Source organism: Suricata suricatta, chromosome 7 (assembly GCF_006229205.1).
Source record: "Suricata suricatta isolate VVHF042 chromosome 7, meerkat_22Aug2017_6uvM2_HiC, whole genome shotgun sequence".
Classification (NCBI taxonomy): domain Eukaryota; kingdom Metazoa; phylum Chordata; class Mammalia; order Carnivora; family Herpestidae; genus Suricata; species Suricata suricatta.
The window spans coordinates 83,697,336-83,719,594 of NC_043706.1; the positions used below are offsets into that span (position 1 = coordinate 83,697,336).

At 35.6% G+C, this 22,259-nt stretch overlaps 1 protein-coding gene across 4 annotated transcripts in view; it reads right to left on the reverse strand.

The window, feature by feature from the left end:
* MMS22L (MMS22 like, DNA repair protein) overlaps positions 1-22,259 on the reverse strand; it is a 127,297-nt gene that overhangs the window by 29,495 nt on the left and 75,543 nt on the right. For all 4 annotated transcript variants that reach the window (XM_029944609.1, XM_029944611.1, XM_029944608.1 and 1 more), the window contains exons 15-19: positions 17,614-17,807; positions 12,935-13,085; positions 10,964-11,115; positions 10,089-10,231; positions 4,678-4,837 (exon numbers count right to left, since the gene is read on the reverse strand). In XM_029944609.1, coding sequence (XP_029800469.1) covers positions 4,678-4,837; positions 10,089-10,231; positions 10,964-11,115; positions 12,935-13,085; positions 17,614-17,807 — 800 coding nt within the window. The remainder of the gene's footprint in view (positions 1-4,677; positions 4,838-10,088; positions 10,232-10,963; positions 11,116-12,934; positions 13,086-17,613; positions 17,808-22,259) is intronic.

The window sequence follows — 22,259 nt, forward strand, 5'->3', positions numbered from 1 at the left end:
ACAACATTCCAAACTCTTTGGGATGCAGCAATGGCAGTCCTAAGAGGAAAGTATATCACAATCCAGGCCTATTTCAAGAATCTAGAAAAACTGCAAACACAAAAATCGAACAGCACCCCTAAAGGAATTAGAAGGAGAGCAAGCACACCCCAAACCCAGCAGAAGAAAAGACATTATAAAGATCAAGGCAGAAATAAACAATATAGAATCCAAGAAAACAGTTGAACAGATCAATGAAACCAAGAATTGGTTTTTTGAAAAAATAAACAAAACTGATAAACCTCTAGCCAGGGTCCTTAGAAAGAAAAGAGAGAGCACCCAAATAAACAAAATCACGAATGAAAATGGATCTATTACAACTAATCATCAGGGAGTACTAAGAAAAGTATATTCCAACAAACTGGACAACCTAGAAAAAATGGAAAAATACTACCAAAATTAAAACAGGAAGTGATAGAAAATCTGAACAGACCCATTACCAGTAAAGGAATTGAATCAGTTATCAGAAATCTCCTAATGAGTAAGAGCTCTGGGCCACATGACTTCCCTGGAAAATTCTACCAGACATTTAAAGCAGAGTTAATACCCATTCTTCTCAAGTTATTCCAAAAATAGAAATAGAAGGAAAACTTCCGGACTCATTCTATGAAGTCAGCATCACTTTGATTTCCAAACCAATAGTTATCAAGGTCATTGCCCTGTAGTTCTTTTTGCTGGATACAGATGCAAAAATCCTCAACAAGATACTTGCAAATTGAATTCAATGGCATACAAAAAGAATTATCTACCATGATCAAGTGGGATTCATCCCTGGGTTACAGGGCTGATTCAATATTTGCAAATCCATCAATGTGATACATCACATTCACAAAAGAAAAGATAAAAGCCATATGATCTTGCTGAAAAAGCATTTGACCAAATTTAGCATCCCTTCTTAATCAAAACCCTCGAGAAAGTCGGGATAGAAGGAACTTACCTAAACATCATAAAAGCCATTTATGAAAAGCCCACAGCTAATATCATCCTCAATGGGGAAAAACAGAGCTTTCCCCCTGAGATCAGGAACATGTCAGGGATGTCCACTCTCACCACTGTTGTGTAACATAGTGTTTAAGTCCTAGCATCAACAATCAGACAACAAAAGGATATAAAAGGCATCAGTATTGGCAAAAATGAAGTCAAACTTTCACTTTGTGCAAATGACATGACACTGTACATGGAAAACCTAACAGACTCCACCAGAAGGCTACTAGAATTGATCCATGAATTCAGCAAAGTTGCAGGATACAAAATCAATGTACAGAAATCGGTTGCATTTTTATACACCAATAATTTCCAAACCAATAGTTAGCAACACAAAGAGAAATCAAGAAACTGATCCCATTCACAATTGCACAAAACCCCATAAAATACCTAGGAATAAGCCTAGCCAAAGATGCCGAAGGTCTGTAAGATAAAAACTATAGAAAACTTATGACAGAAATTGAAGAAGACACAAAGAAATGGAAAAACATTCCATGCTCATGGATCAGGATAAACATTGTTAAAATGTCATTATTACCCAAAGCAATCTACACATTCAATGCACTCCCAATCAAAGTTGCACCAGCATTATTCTCAAAGCTAGAACAAACTATCTTAAAATTTGTATGAAACTACACAAGACCCTGAATAGTCAAAGTATACTGAAGAAGAAAGCCAAAATGGGAGGCATCACAATCCCAGACTTAAGCCTCTACTACAAAGCTGTCATCATCAAGACAGTATGGTATTGGCACAAAAACAGACTCACAGACCAATGGAATAGAATAGAGAACCCAGAACTGGACCCACAAATGTATGGCAAGTTAATCTTTGACAAAGCAGGAAAGAGTATCCAATGGAAAAAGACTGCCTCTTTAGCAGATGGTGCAGGAAGAGCTGGACAGCAACATGCAGAAGGATGAAACTAGTCCACTTTCTTACACCATACACAAAAATAAACTCAAAATGGCTGAGGGACCTGAATGTGAGACAGGAAACCATCAAAACCCTTGAGGAGAAAGCAGGAAACAACCTCTCTGACTTCAATCTCAGCAATGTCCTACTCAACACAGCCCCAAAGGCAAGGGAATCAACAGTGAAAATGAACTACTGGGACATCAACAAGATAAAAAGCTTTTGCACTGCAAAGGAAACAATGAAGAAAACTAATACACAACAAATGGAATAGGAAAAGACAGGTGTAAATGACATATCAGATAAAGGGCTAGTATCCAAAATCTATAAGGACCTCACCAAACTCCATACCTGAAAGATAAATAATCCAGTGAAGAAATGGGCAGAAGACATGAATAGACACTTCTCCAAAGAGGACATCCAGATGGCCAACAGACACATGAAACAATGCTCAGAGTCACTCATATCAGGGAAATACGAATGAAAACCACACTGAGATACCACCTTACGCCAGACAGAGTGTCTAAAATGAATAAAACGGGATGCTGGCAAGGACGTGGAGAAAAGGGCACCCTCCAACACTGTTGGTGGGAGTGTAAACTGGTGCAGTCTCTATGGAAAACAGTGTAGAGGTTCCTCAAAAAATTAACAATAGAACTCCCCTATGGCCCAGCAATAGCACTGCTAGGGATTTATTTACCCAACGGATACAGGAGTGCTGATGCATAGGGGCTCATTTACCCCAATATTCATAGCAGCAGTTTCAACAATAGCCAAAGAAAGAGCCTAAATGTCCATCAGCTGATGAATGGATCAAGAAGATGTGGTATATATATACAATGGAGTATTACATGACAATGAGAAAGAATGAAATCTGGCCATTTGTAGCAATGTGGATGGAACTTGAGGGTGTCATGCTAAGTAAAATAAGTCAAGCAGAGAAGGACAGATACCGTATGTTTTCACTCATAAGTGGAACAGGAGAAACTTAACAGAGAACCATGGGGGAGGGGGACAGGGGAAGGAAAGTGATGGGCATGGAGGAGGGCAATTTTGGGGATAAGCACTGGGTATTATATGGAAACTAACTTAACAATAAACTATAAAAGAAAAAAAAGAAAAATATGGGAACAGAAAAAGATGTAAAGAGAAAAACCACACGAATTGATTAATTAAGAGGAGGAAAGTTAAAGACAGTACTCATGAATCAATCCTTTCTCAGAAATTACAGCGTTGCAATTGAGACCACATATGCCTTGGTCTGAAGTGTGATTTTATCAACAGTTTGCACCTTCCACTAGCAGCCTTGTAAGTAAACAGCAGACGTATCCCCAGTTAGAAACTAGCAAGGTAAATATAGTTTCTGCGGTTAAGTCACTTTCCCTCAAGTGAGTATGATAACGCAAACCTACACACATAAAGCACGTTTGAACTCTAAATTAAAGTTTGTACTTGCTCTTCCTCTGATCTGTTCTGAGCCTTTTACATAAGGAAGACAGCAACTGATATGTTCCTAATTTTTAATGTATAAATGGACAACACTATACCAATATATTCTATTCCCAGTCTCTGAGATTTAGACAAAAGAAAAGAATATAGATCTACCTTCCAGTGTGCCAATCATGTAATACAACAAAGAAGGTCCTCAATTCTTCATAGGTCAACATATTACTAATCCAAATATGATTTTGCTGTTAGGACTATCACATATTTTGTAAAATAAATATACCTCCTGAAATCATATATTTAGCTTGGCAAAAATCTAACAGAGACTAATAAATTATAAGCCTAAATGCTGAAATACTTATTAATCTACATTTTACTGTTAAGTTTATAATAAATTATCACTTCTGTTTTCCTCTAAACTTAAGATGCCTGAATTGTTACTATAGCTTGCACTACATCATCCATATTTACACATTTTTGCATTCTCCTTTATCTTTCACAACGAAGATAAAAGGTTTCAGACAGCCTAAATCAGCTTTATTCATATGTTCACAAGATCAAAGGGAGCAGATATAAGGTTTTGGCCACAGAGAAATTAACAAAAACAAAAACAAAAACTCTTAAATTCTGTAGGAAAACTTCTAAGGAAATCTTTCTCATTTCCCTTTATCTAATTCCTATTTTTGGTTAGTAACAAGGTTTTAGTGAACAAAGGTATTCAAATTACTAACTTCCTAAAGAAGGATGAACTATGTTGTTATAGCACAGGCACAGAAAAAAATTTCTTTATGAAAGGAGGAAACACAGTATTGTGAGAAGCAAGATTTGAAGCATAAATATCTCCAGTGCTACAGTAAATTCTTTCCTGACCTCCTTCATACAGAGCAGACCAGAAAAATGGAAGGAAATGATGGTTTCTTGATATTTTAAATTCTAAAAAAGCACAGATAAGCATTAAAAACAGTTCCTTTTAATTATCTAGGTATTTACAATGTGAGCGACTCATAATAGACTACTGATAGCAAATTGGTATCAGCATATTTTCAGTTTTGGTTATTAATTACTTTTAATATGAACATAAGCTGTAACAAGGAAAGTTCTGAAAGGAGGTGGGGCAAAATAGGGATACAGTAGTAGAAAGCCAATATAAGTTATTGTAAGCCAAATCATTGTCTTTCAAATTATTCTTATGACTCTATGGAGAATAGTGATTTAGCCAGTGTACTAGAATATTCCTATCATGATACTATAGGCTCAAAATAAGGAAGTTTCAATAATGTCAGGAGTACATACCCATCATCCTGTAAGTCAGTTGCAGTCCTGCACTACAAATTTTTTTTCCCAAGTAGGGTTTTATATATTTTAATATTTCACCAAGGTACTCTAAGGACTTTGCAACCATGACCGATTTATCAGAAAGTGTCTGCAGATTTCCATAAGTAATACCAACAGCCTATGAAATAAGGAAAACCATGATTTAGATTTCCAAGTTTTACACAATATAGACTTTGAAAAATAAAGAAAATTTCTCTCTCTATACATATAAACACAGACAAACCCTTACATTTAAGTTTACATCTTTAACTTTCCAATAAATGTTCATAGCCATTAAAAAATTTAAGATTTTCAAAAAAAATGAAGTCTTACCTTTTACAATTAAAATAAAGGTATAAAAAGGAATTTAAATTAAAAAAAATCAATGGAACTGATATAAAAGCCAAATTATATCAAGACTTCCAAACATCCTAGCACACATCTGGCAATCCCCAAATTCGTACAAGGAAAACCTACAAGCAACATTACCAAGTTCTTACATGTATGACCTACTACAGTTCAGTTCTATGATATGAATTGATTTTTTTCCTCAGAATTTTCTTTATGAGCCATTAGATACTAACCTGGCTTTCTCAGAGGAAAAACGATGAGGCACAAAGGACAGAGATGATAAAATGGTGAGATGGTAGAGAGACATGTGAGGTGAGGCAGTGAGAGCTGAGTGAAGTATTAAGAGGAAGAGAAATAAATGAAAGAATAAGTTGAGGAAAGGTGAGAATAAGAGGTGACTAGCTACAAAAAGAATCAAGAGAAGACTGGCCTGAGATAGGTTAGAAGGTTTGAAAAGAACAGCAATGTTTTCAAACTATATTGGGGACTTATAGTGGATTTCAATGACCTAACTGGACACAATGACAGCAATATACATAGTTACATGATTTTTCTCCTGCAGCTCTCAGCAGATAAGACAAAGGAAAGAAAGCAAATGGTTGCACTGATCCAAGGTTGAGGGTTTGTAGGTGTAACCAAAGACCAAAGATGGAAGACTGGGAGGAAAATGATAAGAATATACCTGCAGTGAAGCCACCAAGAGGTCTAATTAAGATGGACAGGGGAGAAGTGAGACCTTGAAAGGATATTGCATGTGGAAAAAAGGAAGTGCAAGGTCACTTGGAAGGCTGGAGGCACAGGTGGTGACTATCAAAAAGTTCTCAGATAATCCAAGTGATGATGCCAAAGCTCAAGGTTTAGTCATGGAGGTGGACAGATGAAGTAGAGCAGAAGTGAAGATCACTAAAGACTTGTGGAGAAGTTTTGAAATGAGGGATTAGGATAAGTTATTCAAGGTGATATGAAAGTTTGGCACGTTGATAATAAAATGTAGAATGGAAGAAAAAAAAGGAATCTAGTAAACTGGAATGACTGACAGCTGAAAACAACAAAAGATATACCTGATCTTTTTTTTTTTTTTTGATTTAGCTTTCTGTCCTTGGTTCTCTACCTCTCTTTTCCTAGACCAGAATTTCTCAAACTTCTCAGTTCCCTTTTATATATGCTTAAAAGTTGAGGATCTTAATGTGCTTACTATTATTTGGGTTATATCTATTGATATTTATCATATAAGAAATGAAAAGAGAAAATTTAAATCCATTTAAAAATAATAAACATTATATGGGGTGCTGGGGTGGTTCAGTTGGTTAAGCATTCAGCTCTTGCTTTTGGTTCAGGTCATGATCTCACACTTCGTGAGCTTGAGCCCTGCCCTGGGCTCTGTGCTGACAGCACGAAGCCTGCCTGGGATTCTCTTTTCCTCTCTCTCTGTCCCTCTCCTGCTCATGCATGCTCTCTCTTCCTCTGTCTCTCTCAAAATACATAAATAAACTTAAAAAATAATAATAAGCATTATATGTTAACACAGTAAAATGTTTTTATGGAAAACAGCTTTATTTTCCAAAACAAAAAAAATTAGTGAAAAGTGACAATTTTTATGTTTCTGCAAAACTCTTTAATGTCTGGCTTAACAGAAGACAGCTAGATTCTCATATTTGTCCCTATACACAATCTGTTGTAATATGTTGCAGATGAAGACAATTCAATCTCACAAATACATGTAACTGGAAGAGAAAGAAGTTATTTTAATAGATATTTCAGATAACTGTGGGAATTCCTTTTTGATAATACACCAAAGCTTGATGAGAGGCATTTCTTAGAGGTTAATCTCGTATTATGGAACTCAAAACCATGTCAACAAATATTCTGTACTTTGCTGCATTAAAAGCTATTGATCTATTTTGCTTTTCTAATGACTGTTTAATACCTCCACATGCTTTTATAAAGGCTATACTGGTCATTTTGAAAATTCTGGCTCACTGAGTTATACAGCTTGCCAGTGTCGACACATTTCGCTATCCACTAAAAAAAAATTGTTTGTTCATACCACTACCACGTCATCAAAAAAATCTTTTAATTATCATGAAGCTCTCAAGCTCATTACAGCAAATACTTAAGTTTTCCAAAATTCTAATTTTCTTAAAAGCTCAAATTGTGTTATTAGCAACAAAGTCAGTTATTTTCTTTGAAGGGATACTCATTTCATAGATTTCTAAGAAAACGTCTGCCAAATATCCAAGTCTGAACAACCATACTTTATTAGTTATTCCTTCAAGATAAAAGCAGCCATGTCATCTTGTAACTCAAATTATCACATAAAATGTTGTATACAGACAACCACTTCACCTTATGTAAAGCAGGTGGTAAGTGCACTTCCCACTGTCACTCACAGTACATTAAAGGACATGTACTCAAGGGTCAACATTTAATAAATTTAATAATTATAGTGCTTCATTAAGAATATTCTTGGGGCGCCTGGGTGGCTCAGGTAGTTCAGTGTCTGGCTTGGGCTCAGGTCATGATCTCGCAGTTCGTGGGTTTGAGCCCTGTGTCAGACTCTGTGCTGGCAGTTCAGAGCCGGGAGCCTATCTTCAGATTCTGTGTCTCCCTCTCTCTCTGATCCTCCCCTGCTCACGATGTCTCTCTTTCTCTCTCAAAAATAAATAAAACATTAAAAAATTAAACAAAAAAAGAATATTCTTAAATGAGACTAGATTCTTTTTTCTCCTGTGACTTCATGGCAGGGGAAATTATGACCACCAATATAATCTTGGGCCATGGTGTTGATTTGTGCTAGAGCTTCAGCACTATTTGTGCAAATGTAAACATACTTTTGAGCTTTTAAAATTCCTGAAAAGGTATCAGAAACCTCCAGATGTCTACGAAACACAATTTTGAGAACCACTGATGTAGATCTTAGTATTTCTCAGTGTTTAGCTTTAACCTCCCAGGACTATAAGACATATGTACTTCTCAGGGATTTCTTTGACTCTTATTATTTACTTGTCATAGTACCATTTCTATAAAGGAAAGAGTTAACACCATAGGCCATATATTGCTATCTTTAAACAGGCCTACTTACAAGTTTGGCCCTTGGTTGGTGATTGGGACCTTAGGTTTTTCTCACCATTTCCTGGTAAGAATGGCTAATAGAACCTAAACTGTGCTAACAATATAGTTTACACTGAATATCTGCCTCCCTTCTGGAAGTCTGGAATTTTCTAAGTGCTAGGCAAAGGGTGCCTATGTGAAACACCTTGGGCACTGAGTCACTAATGAGTGTCCTGGCAGATAGCATTTCAGATGTGTTGTCACAATTCCTAGCTGGAAGAATTAAGCATGTGCAGTGCAACATCTGGGAGAGGACCCTTGGAAGCTGTGTTTGGGGTCTGCAGACTTTACTGCATGCTGACTGAGCTCTGAAGTCTTTCATTATAATAAGTCATAGTTGTGAGTACAACTATATGCTGAGCTCTAAGTCCTCCCAGCGAATCATATAGTACCTGGGCATGATCCTGGTGACACCTCACACCAATCTCAAACTAAACCAGTTTAAAACTGAACTCCTCACCCACTTCTCCTTCACCCTAAATCATGTGCTCCTATTTCTCCATAAGGTATCATCATTCTTCTAGTTAAATACAGTAGTTATTTCACATCCCTTCAAAAGTCCCGTAATTCAACTTTTCTTCCTTCTAAATCTAACTAGTTTCTGGCCAACACCTTTAATCTACTGTTATTAATTTTCTTAAAAAGTCATTTGATCAAATCAAGCCTACTTAAAAATTTATAAAGCCTTCATACTGTTCACAGGAGAAAACCCAAACTTCTTAGACCAAGATGCTCTGAATTATTAACCTACTGAATGATCTATCAACTAACTGACACTTCACCTACACTGTCTTATTATTTTAACCTTTGTGTTTATCTTGTATTCTCAGACAAGTAAAAAGTTAAGATCAGGAACTACTTCTTTTGGTTTTTCAAACCCCTAAGAAATCCTAACATAATACTACCTAGCATTTAGCAAACAATAATTATTTACTAAGTGATGAAAGAACAATTTGGACAGGATGAAATCAGAAGAGTCTTAGAAAACTATTAGTGAAGTGCAATTACCTCCCTTTCTGGTCCCGTATGGTCTAGCGTAGGGGTTTAAGTACAGGTGAAGATCCTATCAACAGCTAAATAAAAGGTTCAAAAGAAATGGCCATTTCATATCTGCATAAACTATTACTAAATATTTTTGCAAGTTATATGATATCACTGTCATACAATTGTACTTTAACCTAATAGAAACCAGTGGAAGAAGTCACATTTGTGGAAAGAGCTTATAGGTTGTATTTATTTTCAATGCAGTTAATACTAATCACTCTGTAGGAAAATAAACCAACTTTTATTGTGAAAAGCTTAAAAAAACACTAATCCAAACACATTAACATCTTCAGGTAGGATGTAAATAAAGACTATTACATAATATAAATTCCTGGAAAATTAATAAATAAAAGTCATGTTAAAAGGGACCATTTATTATCAAGACAAAGCTAAACAAATGATAAGATTTTAAGGCTGCAACCATAATGATATGAAGCACTTGGTACTTATACTAACTACAATAAAATCATACTGTAAAATTTACTATTTGCTACAGGGTGGTAAACCTTAAGTTAGAACTATTATGGACCCTGTATAAGGAAATCTAGTTCCCAAGTATTTGGGGAATATTGCTACCTAGCAATTTCAGGAATAAGATATTCCTACAATTGACCCAAACCTTAGTGTGAGGCTTTTATGTAGCTTTCCTTAAGTCATTACTTTTAATTAAATGTAATTCTTTTGCTGTCCTTAATAAATATATTTTGCCATTATACTAGATCATAGATGCACATTTTTATTCCTCCAGAATTCTAGAATAGCAGGCAGCCAATAATATGATTCATGTAAAATAATTCATTTTACAGACAAACTTCATAAACACTTCAAGTTTTTGTGAAAAATAATAATTCATCTGGACAATTATACTAATAAATGAAAAATACCTCAAAAAACAGAACAAGTGCTTTGGTAGGGTCCTCTGGACTGGATAAATATTCAACTTGAGCCTTTAAAAAAATATCCTTTACTTCTGAGAGTTTAAATAGCAACCTTGTCAGTTCAGTCAACTGTCCCAAGTATTCTTTCTCTGTTAAAGATAACAATAATATAATAATATTTATGTTTATCATATAAATTTGTTTATACGGGAAAGGTTTCATTTATAACCAAACAAACGTATACTTGTGAACACAAGAGCCCCAAAAGATTTTTTATGTCAAGCCTATTGATGTAAAAAGATGTCACAACAAATTTGGGGTATTTTTTCAGTCCAACCTTTGTGTAATTTACAAATAGCCATAGACAATAGCTTCAGGAAAAGAATGTCCTATAGACAACCAGACCTGTATGGATATTTCAAAAAATAATAATAAAGTACAAGTACCATCTGTGACTAATAATAGTAAAGCAGAGAAGAGGTAAAATACTTAATACAGAGAATTATTCATAATTGGATACTTTTCTTTTTAGGGTGTTAACAGTGTGATATCTGGTTATTTGCTTTACAGTTCCACCTTTTTTTGTGTGATCAGTTTCTTCATGGTAAAAAGATAGCTTGTCACCTAAGAGCAAGTTTTTGTTCCTGGCTTCCAAGGAAACAAGTTCTTTTATCTTTATAGGAGAGAAATTTGTCATATGTAACAGGGAAATATCAGGAGAAAGAAACAGACTGCAAAAGGAAATGTTACTATTTATATATATTACAAACGTATTTTATAACAAATATATTTTGCATCTTTTTCTATTAATTTGTATAACAAAACAGGAAATTTTAAACATTATTTAGCTATCTAAAAAGTAAATTGCCTGAAATACTTACCAACAGCCTGTCCAGGATTTATATCAATGAACAAATCATCAGCTACATGTAAGTTTTTTATATACATTTGCAAAATGCAACGAATCCATGATCTTATAGTTAAGACTTGGAAAGATACACAGCCTGAATGAGGAAGTGCTTCACATAACATACTGTAAAAATAAGATGATGGATATTAGAAACAAAAACAAAACCTGACAATGTATTCCCTGAGTATAGAGATTAAGAAATAAAGTAAAAATTCTAACATACTCCATTTCTTGGCTTGTTTTACAGACACACACATTAATGCAGATACACACTGCTGAAAATAAACACTACACACAAAAATATTTTTTACACAAAAATTCTTGCTTTCATCTTTAACAGTCCTAATTTTTAATGTTTGTTTATTTTTGAGAGAGAGAGAGAGCATGAGCAGGGGAGGGGCAGAGAGCTGAAGTTGGATGCTCAACCAACTGAGCCACCCGGGCGCCCCTAACAGTTCTAATTTTTAATTTCCTTTTTCCACTGATGGCACATGTGTAGGTTTATGCCAAGGGCAAGAGATAAGGGAGAATAAGGTTAAAACAGGAAAATCTAGGAAGAGGATTCTCAGTAGCTAGGTGACATAATAAAGGAAGTGGCAAGTAGAAAAAAAGAGTGGCTCCTAGAGTAAATAGAAAGAGAAGTGGTTATGACCATTTACATAAGAAAAGAGTTAAGACAAAGTAGATTTCTGTGTGTCTTCAAACCAATCCCATGCCCATCTGCTTTACTTCCTGCTATATCACCTCATAGTGGTCATTATTAAAGAATTGCAAAGTAATATCTGACAGAAAAAAAAAATCTTTCAGTGAATCCAAAGGTCTGGCTAAATCTGGTATCTAACCATTTTATAATTGGGGTTAGAAAGGATGAGGGTGGTCTTAACCTAACCATGAAGTGCTAGGTAAAGTTCAAAATTTGAAAAACACATAGAAGTCATAACTCTAAAAATATTGTTTTGAAAGCCCTGAACAGAAGTCATCCCAGAAAGTACACTGTGCTGAAGAACTCAGGTTCATCATTTATGACCTATACAACCTTCCCAAAGTTATTTAACACCTTTGCATTTCAGTTTCTTCAACTGCTATTCATATACCAAATACTACTTTTTAAACTAAACTTATTCCAGATAGTTTCAGCAAAACTATCAGTATTTAGCAAATACTAACAATATTTGTGATTACAGAATTAGAAAGCTAGAAAAGTTGAGCTCCCTTACTTCATGACTGAAATCCAATGAGACGATGGCTTACAACTGCTTAGTGGGCTTCCTTATGAGAAGACTACCTCACTGACTGCATCCCTCTAAATCTGGACAGGAACTACAGTGGTCTGCCAGGTTTGTGCATTCATTTTTTTTCCCCTCATCTTATTATTCTTACTCAAATCTTCCTGATTACACTATTTCTATTGTAACTTAATTTACTATATGTTTTTCCTATTGAGGTTCCTCAGATTCATTATGAAATGCAGGAGATACAGGTAAGGAAACCAGGGTTGACGGTGAGGAAGTGTCTTGTTCCTAACTGTGTAAGAGTTGAGTCTAAAAATAGACTAAAGGGAAAGCTATCATTACATCTAAAAATATAATATACTAGTTACAGAACCAGCAATATTAATTGCATAATTTTTCCCACAAAGGTGAGTATAGAAAGGTAATTTCAGGATGTAATAAAGGTAGTCCTACAAAACAGTTTTATAAAAAAGCTTTTAAGCAGCAAGTCTGTTCTCTCTCTCTCTCTCTCTCTCTCTCTCTCTCTCTCTCTCTCTCTCAAGGCAAGCTACTGCCACTGTCAAATGCTGATACATCCAAAAGAAACATATCACCAAAGTAGGAGTATACATACTAAGATCAGTTTTTACTTGTGAAAATTCTTACTTTCCTAGTATACTGATCTATCATGAGTTCCTACTGATGTGCATACCTGAAATCAAGTCACTTACCTATTTTGTAGGCAATGACTTAAATATCTTGCTACAACCTGGGGCCAGATAATATCATCCCAACCAAAAAGCTGCATCATTGATATAACTGGCTGAGGCTGAAGATCTGATGGAGCAGTGCTGGGCATGTCCAATGCTAGCAAAGTAAAATCTAGATTTAAAATGAGAGAAATTTATGGTGAGGAATTTCTTATTTAAATTAAAAAAATTTAATTTTTTGACAGGACATGCATATGTTCTCATGAGTGGGGGATGGGGGAGAAAGAGACAGAGACAGAGACAGAGACAGAGACAGAGAGAGAATGAATATCTTAAGCAGGCTCCATGCTCAGCTTGGAGTATGACATGAGGCTAGATCCCATGACCCTGGGATCATGACCCGAGCCAAAATCAAGAGTCGAATGCTCAACCGACTGAGCCACCTGGGCATTCCTATGATGAAGAATTTTTAAAAACTATTTCCCCTCCTCAAATTATATCGTAGTGATAAAAAGAATTCACGTAATAATAGAATGTCACATGTAGAAATGCAAAACAAAAAGCAAAAACTGAACTAAATTTATGTTACCAAAGAAATTTCTGTAGTGATTATATAATCTCCAAGAATGGGTCTAGAATAATTTATTTCAGCATTATTATCATGGAATCTATAATGGCTTCCTCAAATTCCAAATTCTACACCTGATGTTTGTGCCTACCTCATTCAAAAAACCCATTTATTTTTTAACTTTTAAGTTTTTTTTTTTTTAATTTTTGAGAGAGAGAGAGCAAGTGCATGAGGGCATGAGGTGGGGAGAGGCAGACACAGAATCCAAAGCAGGCTCTAGGCTCTGAACTGCCAGCACAGAGCCTGATGCAGGGCTCGCACTCACAAACTGTGAGATCATGACCTGAGCTAAAGTCTGATGCTTAACTGACTGAGCCACCCAGGTGTTCCTCAAAAGATCCATTTAAAAAATATATTTCTAGCATCTACTTTTCTCTAATGAAGCTAATGTACTTACTACCTGCCACAGAGAAGACTTCAGTCTTAGACACTAGATAGTCTTCTGTTAAATGATAATTTCTTAATTAGTTACACTCCACTTTTTTTAGAACCTACTAAGCCTAGGAACTAGAATTCCCTAGTTAATCACATTGAACAAATATACTTTATTCTGTGATTTCCTGGGAATTCCCCAACTTAATTTGTATTATATTAATTTATGTTTGCCAATACCCTGCTTATGAAGCACTGGCTCCTATATACCTCTCTCAAGTGGTGGCTGTGTATTCCCCCACCCTCTCCTATACTTGATCTACAGATAGGTAATTCTAAATCTTGGTCTTCTCTTGCCATGTAGCTACTCCAGTATAAATGGCTGGCAAGGAATCCTGCTGACTGATCTCACTTTAAATTAATGACTATAAACTTTAAGTTGGACCTTAGAGCTGGCCAGCATTCCTGCTACATTACTCCAGTACATTCAGACTTTTATTCTCCTGGAGGGCTACTACGGACCTTCTTTCCTCTCTTTGTCATTAGCCACAAGCCACAAGGTACTGGCACATCTACCCAGCTGCCTCTTCTTGGGCCCTTTTTATTTTCTTTAAGTTTATTTATTTATTTTGGGGGAGAGAGAGAGAGAGAGAGAGAGAGGGAGGGAATGCACATACACTGAGCACATTAGCAGAAACATCAGGTGTAGAATTTGGAATTTGAAGAAGCCATTATAAATTCCACGATGATAATGCTGAAATAGATTATTCTTGACTCATTCTTAGAGATCTTTACAATCACTAAAGAGAATCCTAAGCAGGCTCTGCACTGTCAGCATGGGACATGGGGCTTGAACTCACAAACTGTGAGGTCATGACCTGAGCCAAAATTGAACAGTCAGATGCTTATCCAACTGAGCCACCCAGGTGCCTCTGGGCCCATTTACTCTGCCTTCTCTTCTGCTACTGCAGATGATCTGAGGCCAAGTCCTCTAGGGGATCCCCTTTCTCTTGGGCATTAAAACACAAGTGACTCTCATCATCATCATCAAGTTTTCCTTTACTCCAAACATTCATGTCAGGATTATAAATATGCTGTAATTTCTCCCATGTTATTAAAAAAAAATCTTTGACCCACACCTCCTTCTAGCTAACATCTCCATTTTTCTACTCCTCTTCAACAATGATACTCAAGAAGATATAATCTATGTCTGCAGTCTGCGATTCATCTTCTCACATTTTCTCTTATATCATCTTTAATCAGGCCTCTGTTTCTAGCACTACACCAAAATTCCTTTTCAAGGTGATCACTCTTGCTAAATCCAGTGAACAATCTCAGGTCTCATCTTCCATGGACAGCATTTGAGCAGTTGATGACTCCCCTTCCTTGAAAAGCTCTGTCATTTGATTTCCAGGGCAACACAGTTGGTTTTCCTCTTGTTTCACTGGCATTCCTTTGCAATCTCCTCTCTGGGTTCCTTTTTATCCTACAAATCTGAACATGGGAATATCCTGGAGCCCAGTCCTCATGCTTCTCTTTTCACCAAACTTACTCTACCAGTGATCTCATCCAGTTAACAGCTTTAACGACTACATATAGTTTCCAAATTTAACCTCTTCTCTGAACTCAACACTTATTATCCAAGTGTCTGCTTTTCTTAGAGTTTAATGGGTATCTAAAAAAAAAGTCCAATATAAAAATCCTAGTCTTCCCTCATAAAATCTGCTCCTGTCACAATTTTCCTCATCTCCATAAATGAGGAATTCTCTTTTTATTCTGCTTACCATATTATACCCACTTAGAAATTCTGTCAGATCTACCTTCAAAATACTTTCTGTACCTTCAGACTGGAAATCTGACCACTTCTCACCACCTGTACTGCTACCACGTGAGCTCAAGCTGCTCATTTCTGAGTTGTTGCAACGGTTCGCTAACTGGCCTCCCTATACTTGGCTCTCAGTCTAGCTGCCAGAAGGATACTCCTCACTTCTTCGCTCAAAACTTTTCCAAAAGCTTCTAATCTCAGAGTAAAAGCAAGAGTCTTTACAACTGCATACAAGGCAGAATACAAACTAGCTCTCTGCTACCTTTTGATGGCATCTCTTGACCACTCACTCTTTCTCATGCCAAACAAGCTTTTATGGCTTCTCTATGGTTCCTCGAGCTCACCAGACATGCTCTTGCTTCTGTTCTGGTGCAGAGTATTGGTCTCTGACTTCAGGTCTTTGCTTAAATGGTACTCACTCAGGTCTTCCTGACAATTCTATTTAAAATTATAATCTGCCTCTGGCCTTCCCTATCCTCTGTGACATACTTTTATTTTTCTCCAAAGCACTTATCACCATATATTACACATCTTGCTTACTAATTGTTCTTTCCCTGGCACCAGACTATTAAGCTCAATGAGAACATGTAACTTACACATGAGAAAAGGAATTGCAGTCCCTTTTCCCACTGTTATATCCACAATGGCAGTAAAAGTGGGTGTTCAATGACTGTTGTTTTTAATGCAGGATTTTTTTTTTCTCCTAACCTACTAAGTCTTTAGTAGGTTATATCTATCTATCTACCTACCTTCCTGTCTATACACACACATTCATTTTCATATTTACTAATTTTTAGCACCTAAGACAGCCCTGATTAAACTTGTGTGGTATCATTTTTGTTCACTGTGAGTCTGGATGATGAATGCAAGGAAGAGAAGTCATATTGGCTTCTAATGACTGCTTTGGTTAAACTGATTGAATATCAATATTTATTTTCATAGACATCCTGGTAGTTGGAAAACTGCTGTCCTGTCACAATTCTTCAATCTGTCATTGTAATGTTTTAATTATGGAAATGCTAGCAGAATTCAAGATCTTTCACAATTTATATCACTCAGTCCTTTACGGATTGCTTTTAGCTCAGCTTTCTGTCACTCACACAAGGGTAAAATAAACCACAGTTTAGGTGGCAGTTTCTAAAAAGCATCACATCAAAATGCATTACATACCTTTAAAGAAATTGCAATTAAATGCATGTAGTTGCTATATTGATCTCCATCTATTCTAATACTTCTTAACATATTTAGGGTAAACTATTCTTTTGAGAAACATAATGATCTCTTCTTAGAAAATGGCAAATATGCTTATATATTCAAATTCTTGACTACCGTTATTCAGATTCCCTTAAAGCCTAAAAACATGACCTTAGGCTAAGAGTCAAAATAATTAAAAATTACAACCTAGAATAGAATCTAAAGTCAGAACAATAACATTCTATACATGTGAGGTTATCCTGATCTCCTCTGTTTGGTGAAGCAGAATTTGTAATATATTCTTTTGCTCTTCACAGAAGTAACTTCATACTGTACCTAGATACTTGCATATACAATTTGCAAATAACACATTTGAACTAGAAGAAATCAAATGCTACTTTACTTTCCAGATATTGCATGCAGAAGAAAAGTTTATGCACATTCAGTATTTTTAGGATCGAAAATATTTTATTTTTAGCAAACAATCACTTAATTTTTACCTTTACTAAGAAGAAAATAAACAAGCCAAAGGATCTTAATTTAAAAATACAAAACTCTTTATCTTCCTGGTTGTCAAAGTATTTATTAGACTGTAATAATAGAGTTTGTTACCAAGCAAACAAGAAAAAACTGACAGAGTCTGCAAAATGAGAAGCTAATTAGCAAATTAACAATGCTGACCTGCAGCTGCGTCCGCAAGTTCCGAGAGAGGCACTATCTGTGACATTCTCTGACTCTTCAAAAATGAAAAGAAATGTCTCCATAGTGCACTGGCAACTGCAGCAAGGTGGCGCTCTTTAGCCAATAATGAAGACTGCGCACTTAGGTCCACATTCTCCTTTTGAAGTTCCTGACACAATTGTTGATGCATACTCCTAAGAAGAAATAAAAATACAGCTAACACCCAACAAATACTTACAAAAATCTCCTTTAAATACATTTTTGGGTTTTAATGTTTATATCATATGTAAACTGAAGGACCGTTTTATATAATTAAGACCTTTATGCCAAGGCATTATGCATTTCTGGTTATTTGATGGATGAATGATGGCATATTAAGCACCATAAAGTTAATGTTAATTACTAATGTCAACCATTAATTACATGCTTTTTAATATGTCAGATCCAAATGAGAAACAGGCAGCTTCAGAACGAAGGTCTGCATTTTGCAACTCACTATGACAAGTGATTTTACTTACAACGTAGACGTGAAAACAATTTTTTAAACCATTTTCTTCCAAGAGCTTTAAGACATGAATATATCAAAAGGAAAGTAAGTACACCTTGCCTGTGTGTAGCATTTTTAATTAAAATATTTTCCTACACAAAACTGCCAGATACAATCTTGGTACTTTGGTTCCAAAAGATACCATAATCATTTCCACAAAGCAGATAATAATAAACAATAAAAAGTTCTTGCTATCTATAAATTAGTAAAACATGAATTCAATACTGCCTAATCATTTACTAACCTATTTGTTTAAATCAACTGAAAATTTAGACATTTCCTGCAAACCAAAACTACAATGAGCTATCACCTCATACCTGTCAGAAAAGGTAAAATTAACAACACAAGAAACAACAGGTGTTGGTAAGGATGTGGCATAAAAGGAACCCTCTTGCACTGCTGGTGGGAGTGCAAACTCTGGAAAACTGGAGTTTCCTCAAACAGTTAAAAATAGAACTACCTTAGGATTCTGCAATTTCACAATTGGTTATTTACCCAAAGAATACAAGAACACTAATTCAAAGGATACATGCACCCATATGTCTATAACAGCGTTATTTACCATAGCCAAGATATAGAAGATAAATGGATAAAGAAGATGTGGTGTGGGTGTGTGTATATATATATGCACAATGGAATATCTTCTACAGCCATACAAAAGAATGAAATCTTGCTTTCTGCAATGACATGAATGGAGCTAAAGGATAACGCTAAGCAAAATAAGTTAGAGAAAGACAAACACCATATGCTTTCACTTATATGTGGAATTTGAGAAACAAAAGGGAAAAAATGAGACAAATCAATAAATACACTCTCTATTATAGAGAACTGAGAGAGCAAAATGGCTGAACAGGCAACAGGGATTAAGGAGTGCAGTAGTGATGAGCACAGGGTGACGTACGGAAGTGCTGAGTTACTATACTTTACTCCTGAAGCTAATTTAACACTGAATGTTAACTAATTAAAATAAAAACAAAAAAAATTTAGACATTTCTAGACCTTAATAGAAATATAAGAGGGGGAGAAAACACTAAGAGATTTTTGTAGTGATCTGGAATATAAGGCATTTATGCAATACTACCAGCTATTAATAATATGATTACTTAAGACTAAATGTACAGCCATAATATTATTCCTGTTTCTATTACTGCCATATCAATTGAGAGTAGATACAAATGCATATATCATCCTGAGACAGATATGCTTTCTTCAGTGAAAGACAAACCAGTTAAAACATAACCAACAGAGCTAAGGCAGAAGACTTCCTATGATAGTAGTATTCCATAAGAAAAATAACTGGTACTTAAAAAATTTTTTTTAATTAATTATCACATTCCTGATGTTTTTTTTAATTAAAAAAAAGTTTATGTATTTTTTGAGAGAGAGAAAAGAGAGAGAGAGCAAGTAGGGAAGGGGCAGAGAGAGAGAGAGGGAGACACAGAATCCGAAGCAGGCTCCAGGTTCTGAGCTGTCAGCACAGAGCCTGATGTAGGGCTCAAACCCATGAGCCACAAAAGCCAAATCTGTCTGCTCAACTGACTGAACTACCCAGGCGCTCAGCCTGATGTTTTTTTTAAAAGTGTTTACTTATTTATTTTGAGAGAGTGAGAGCGAGAGAGCAAGTAGGGGAGGGGCAGAGAGAGAGAGAGAGAGGGAGGGAGGGAGAGAGAATCCTAAGCAAGGTCTGTGCTAACAGCCTAGAGCCGGAAGTGGGGCTTGATGTCTGAAACTGTGAGATCATGACCTAACCTGAAATCAAGAGTCAGATGTTAACCAAATGAGCTACCCAGGGGCCCCTAAATTAGATTATCTAAGGGAAGTGGACACTCAAAATAAATATACAAAATACAGAACTTAGTACATGTATCTAAAACATTTCCACTCAAAGATCAAACTGGATCCAAGACTGCATTTTAGTACTTTTCACATAAACTAAGTAAGTAAAAGATTGTCAGTTATAGAACATTAGGACACTGTGCCCCTTGCCACTGGAATTCTTGGATAATCATGAGGCACTACTGAATACTACCTGAGTATAGATAAAACAGTACAAAATGCCTGGGGAAAGAAGATCATAGCAAGCAATTCTCATAAAAGCTAACCAAATATCTGCTACATCCTCTCTGGTAAAAACATGCCTCAAAACTTTCAACTTGAACTAGTGGCTAGAGAACCATTTCAAATCCTTTAGCTTTCAGTAAGCTGAATATCAACTACTAAAATCCATTTGGCACCTAACTTAACTGCCTACATCAATATGTAGCAAATTTCATAACCACATGTCAACACACTAGAGTCCAAGTAAAATAATATCACCATTGGCACAACACATTTATAGCTTTTTCAAAGTATACTGGTTTCAAAGAATAACTTACTCTATAGAGTAGGATAAATTATGTTCCCTATTTCTAAATAGATAAGCCATTTCTTCACCACCTGAAACCTATTCCCTGGACGGGGGGGAGGGTGGGGGGGATTGATATCATTTCTGATCATCCTCTTTGTGCTAGAAATTCTTAAATTAAAAATCAGAACAATTCTATGAGAATAGGTATCAGTAATCCTCTTTACAGATGATGTAGCTGATAGTGAGAAAGTTAAATACATCCAAAGGTCACATGGCTAAGAAGGGCTGGTCCCATAATCTGAACTTAAAACTCACTCTGAGGCTCATATTTTCCTCTTACACACACACGTATGCACTTAGATACACAAAATTTAAACACTGATCAATTTTTTCTTCCTACTTGGGTTGAAGGAACTTCAATAAACCTAAGAAAAGGAGCTAAAAAAGCCTCAAGTAGTTTGCCTTATAAAGAGGCAAAGGCAACACCAGAATTCTATATTAGAAAAGACTACAAGAGATACCAAGAAAAATGCATTCAAGGCAATATTGAAAAAGGCCAACAAATCTGAACCACCTTTGACCTCTCCAGAGCAAAAGAGTGAGTTACCAGGGAGCAGAAGTAGGAGTTATTATAGGGATCCGATTCAGAGGTCTCAAAAAAGAAACAAACCACTAGGTAAAAAGCTAGAGATTACATTCTACAAGGTTAAGAGTTAACACAGAAAAAACAAATTCCAATTAAGTGTTAAGACATTGATCCAAAAATCAGACTTGTTTTGAAAATGTGCATCCACTTTGCATTTGGTTCCAAAGAAGTTAGATATCCTGGGACTATGCGAAATACTTTCTGCTTGATGGTTTGAATATTCAAGCAATATCAGTTTGAATAAGAATGAAAATCTGCTAATTTAACACCAAATAAAGTTGTTTAAGACCTTAGAATAGTTTATGTAAACATGAACCAATCAGAGAATGACAGATGCAGGAAATGTCAAGGACATCTATAATCGGAGTTTGAAGGAAGAATCAAATTTCTGCACTATAGCCAAAACAGTTAGAAATACTCCTGGAAGTCACAGGTAATTTTTTTTAAATTACATTTTTCTGGATGAGAAAACTAACTACACAGAAACTACAGAAAATTTATTGTAACAAATGTGACTGCGTATCTGCTGAAGGTATGTTTAGAAAAATGCAAATACTGAAAGAAGCTGTCACTACAGGTAATGTAAATAAAACAAAAAACGTATATGAAATGCATAAAGTATCTAACACAGTTCTAGTGTCATGGCTATTTTATGAAACATTTTCTACCTTCTTCAACAAACTGGAGAAAAATTTGAAAGTAAATTTACTGCACAGAAAATAAAATGTAATATTGAGTCAAAAACAAAAATGAAATATCACAAGAGATATAGAATCTCCAAACACTTGGCACATGTTTTGAGTAAAGACAAATTTAACATGGGTTAAAACTATTTTAGAAACACACACATGTGGAAATATACATGCCTAGCTTGCATTCTAAATAGTAGAATATAAAATTTGCTGAATGTCAAGTTAGTCAAGTTGTGGCTCTCAGAGAAACAACAGCAACATCCACCGCTCATATGTGCCAGACACCGTATCAAGGGTTTTATAAGCATTTATTCTTACCCTATGAGTTAAGTGCAGTTATTATCATAATCTTATAAATGGGGAAACTAGGGCAAAAGTAGTAACATGTTGGGTAACACAGCTGGCTATTAGCAA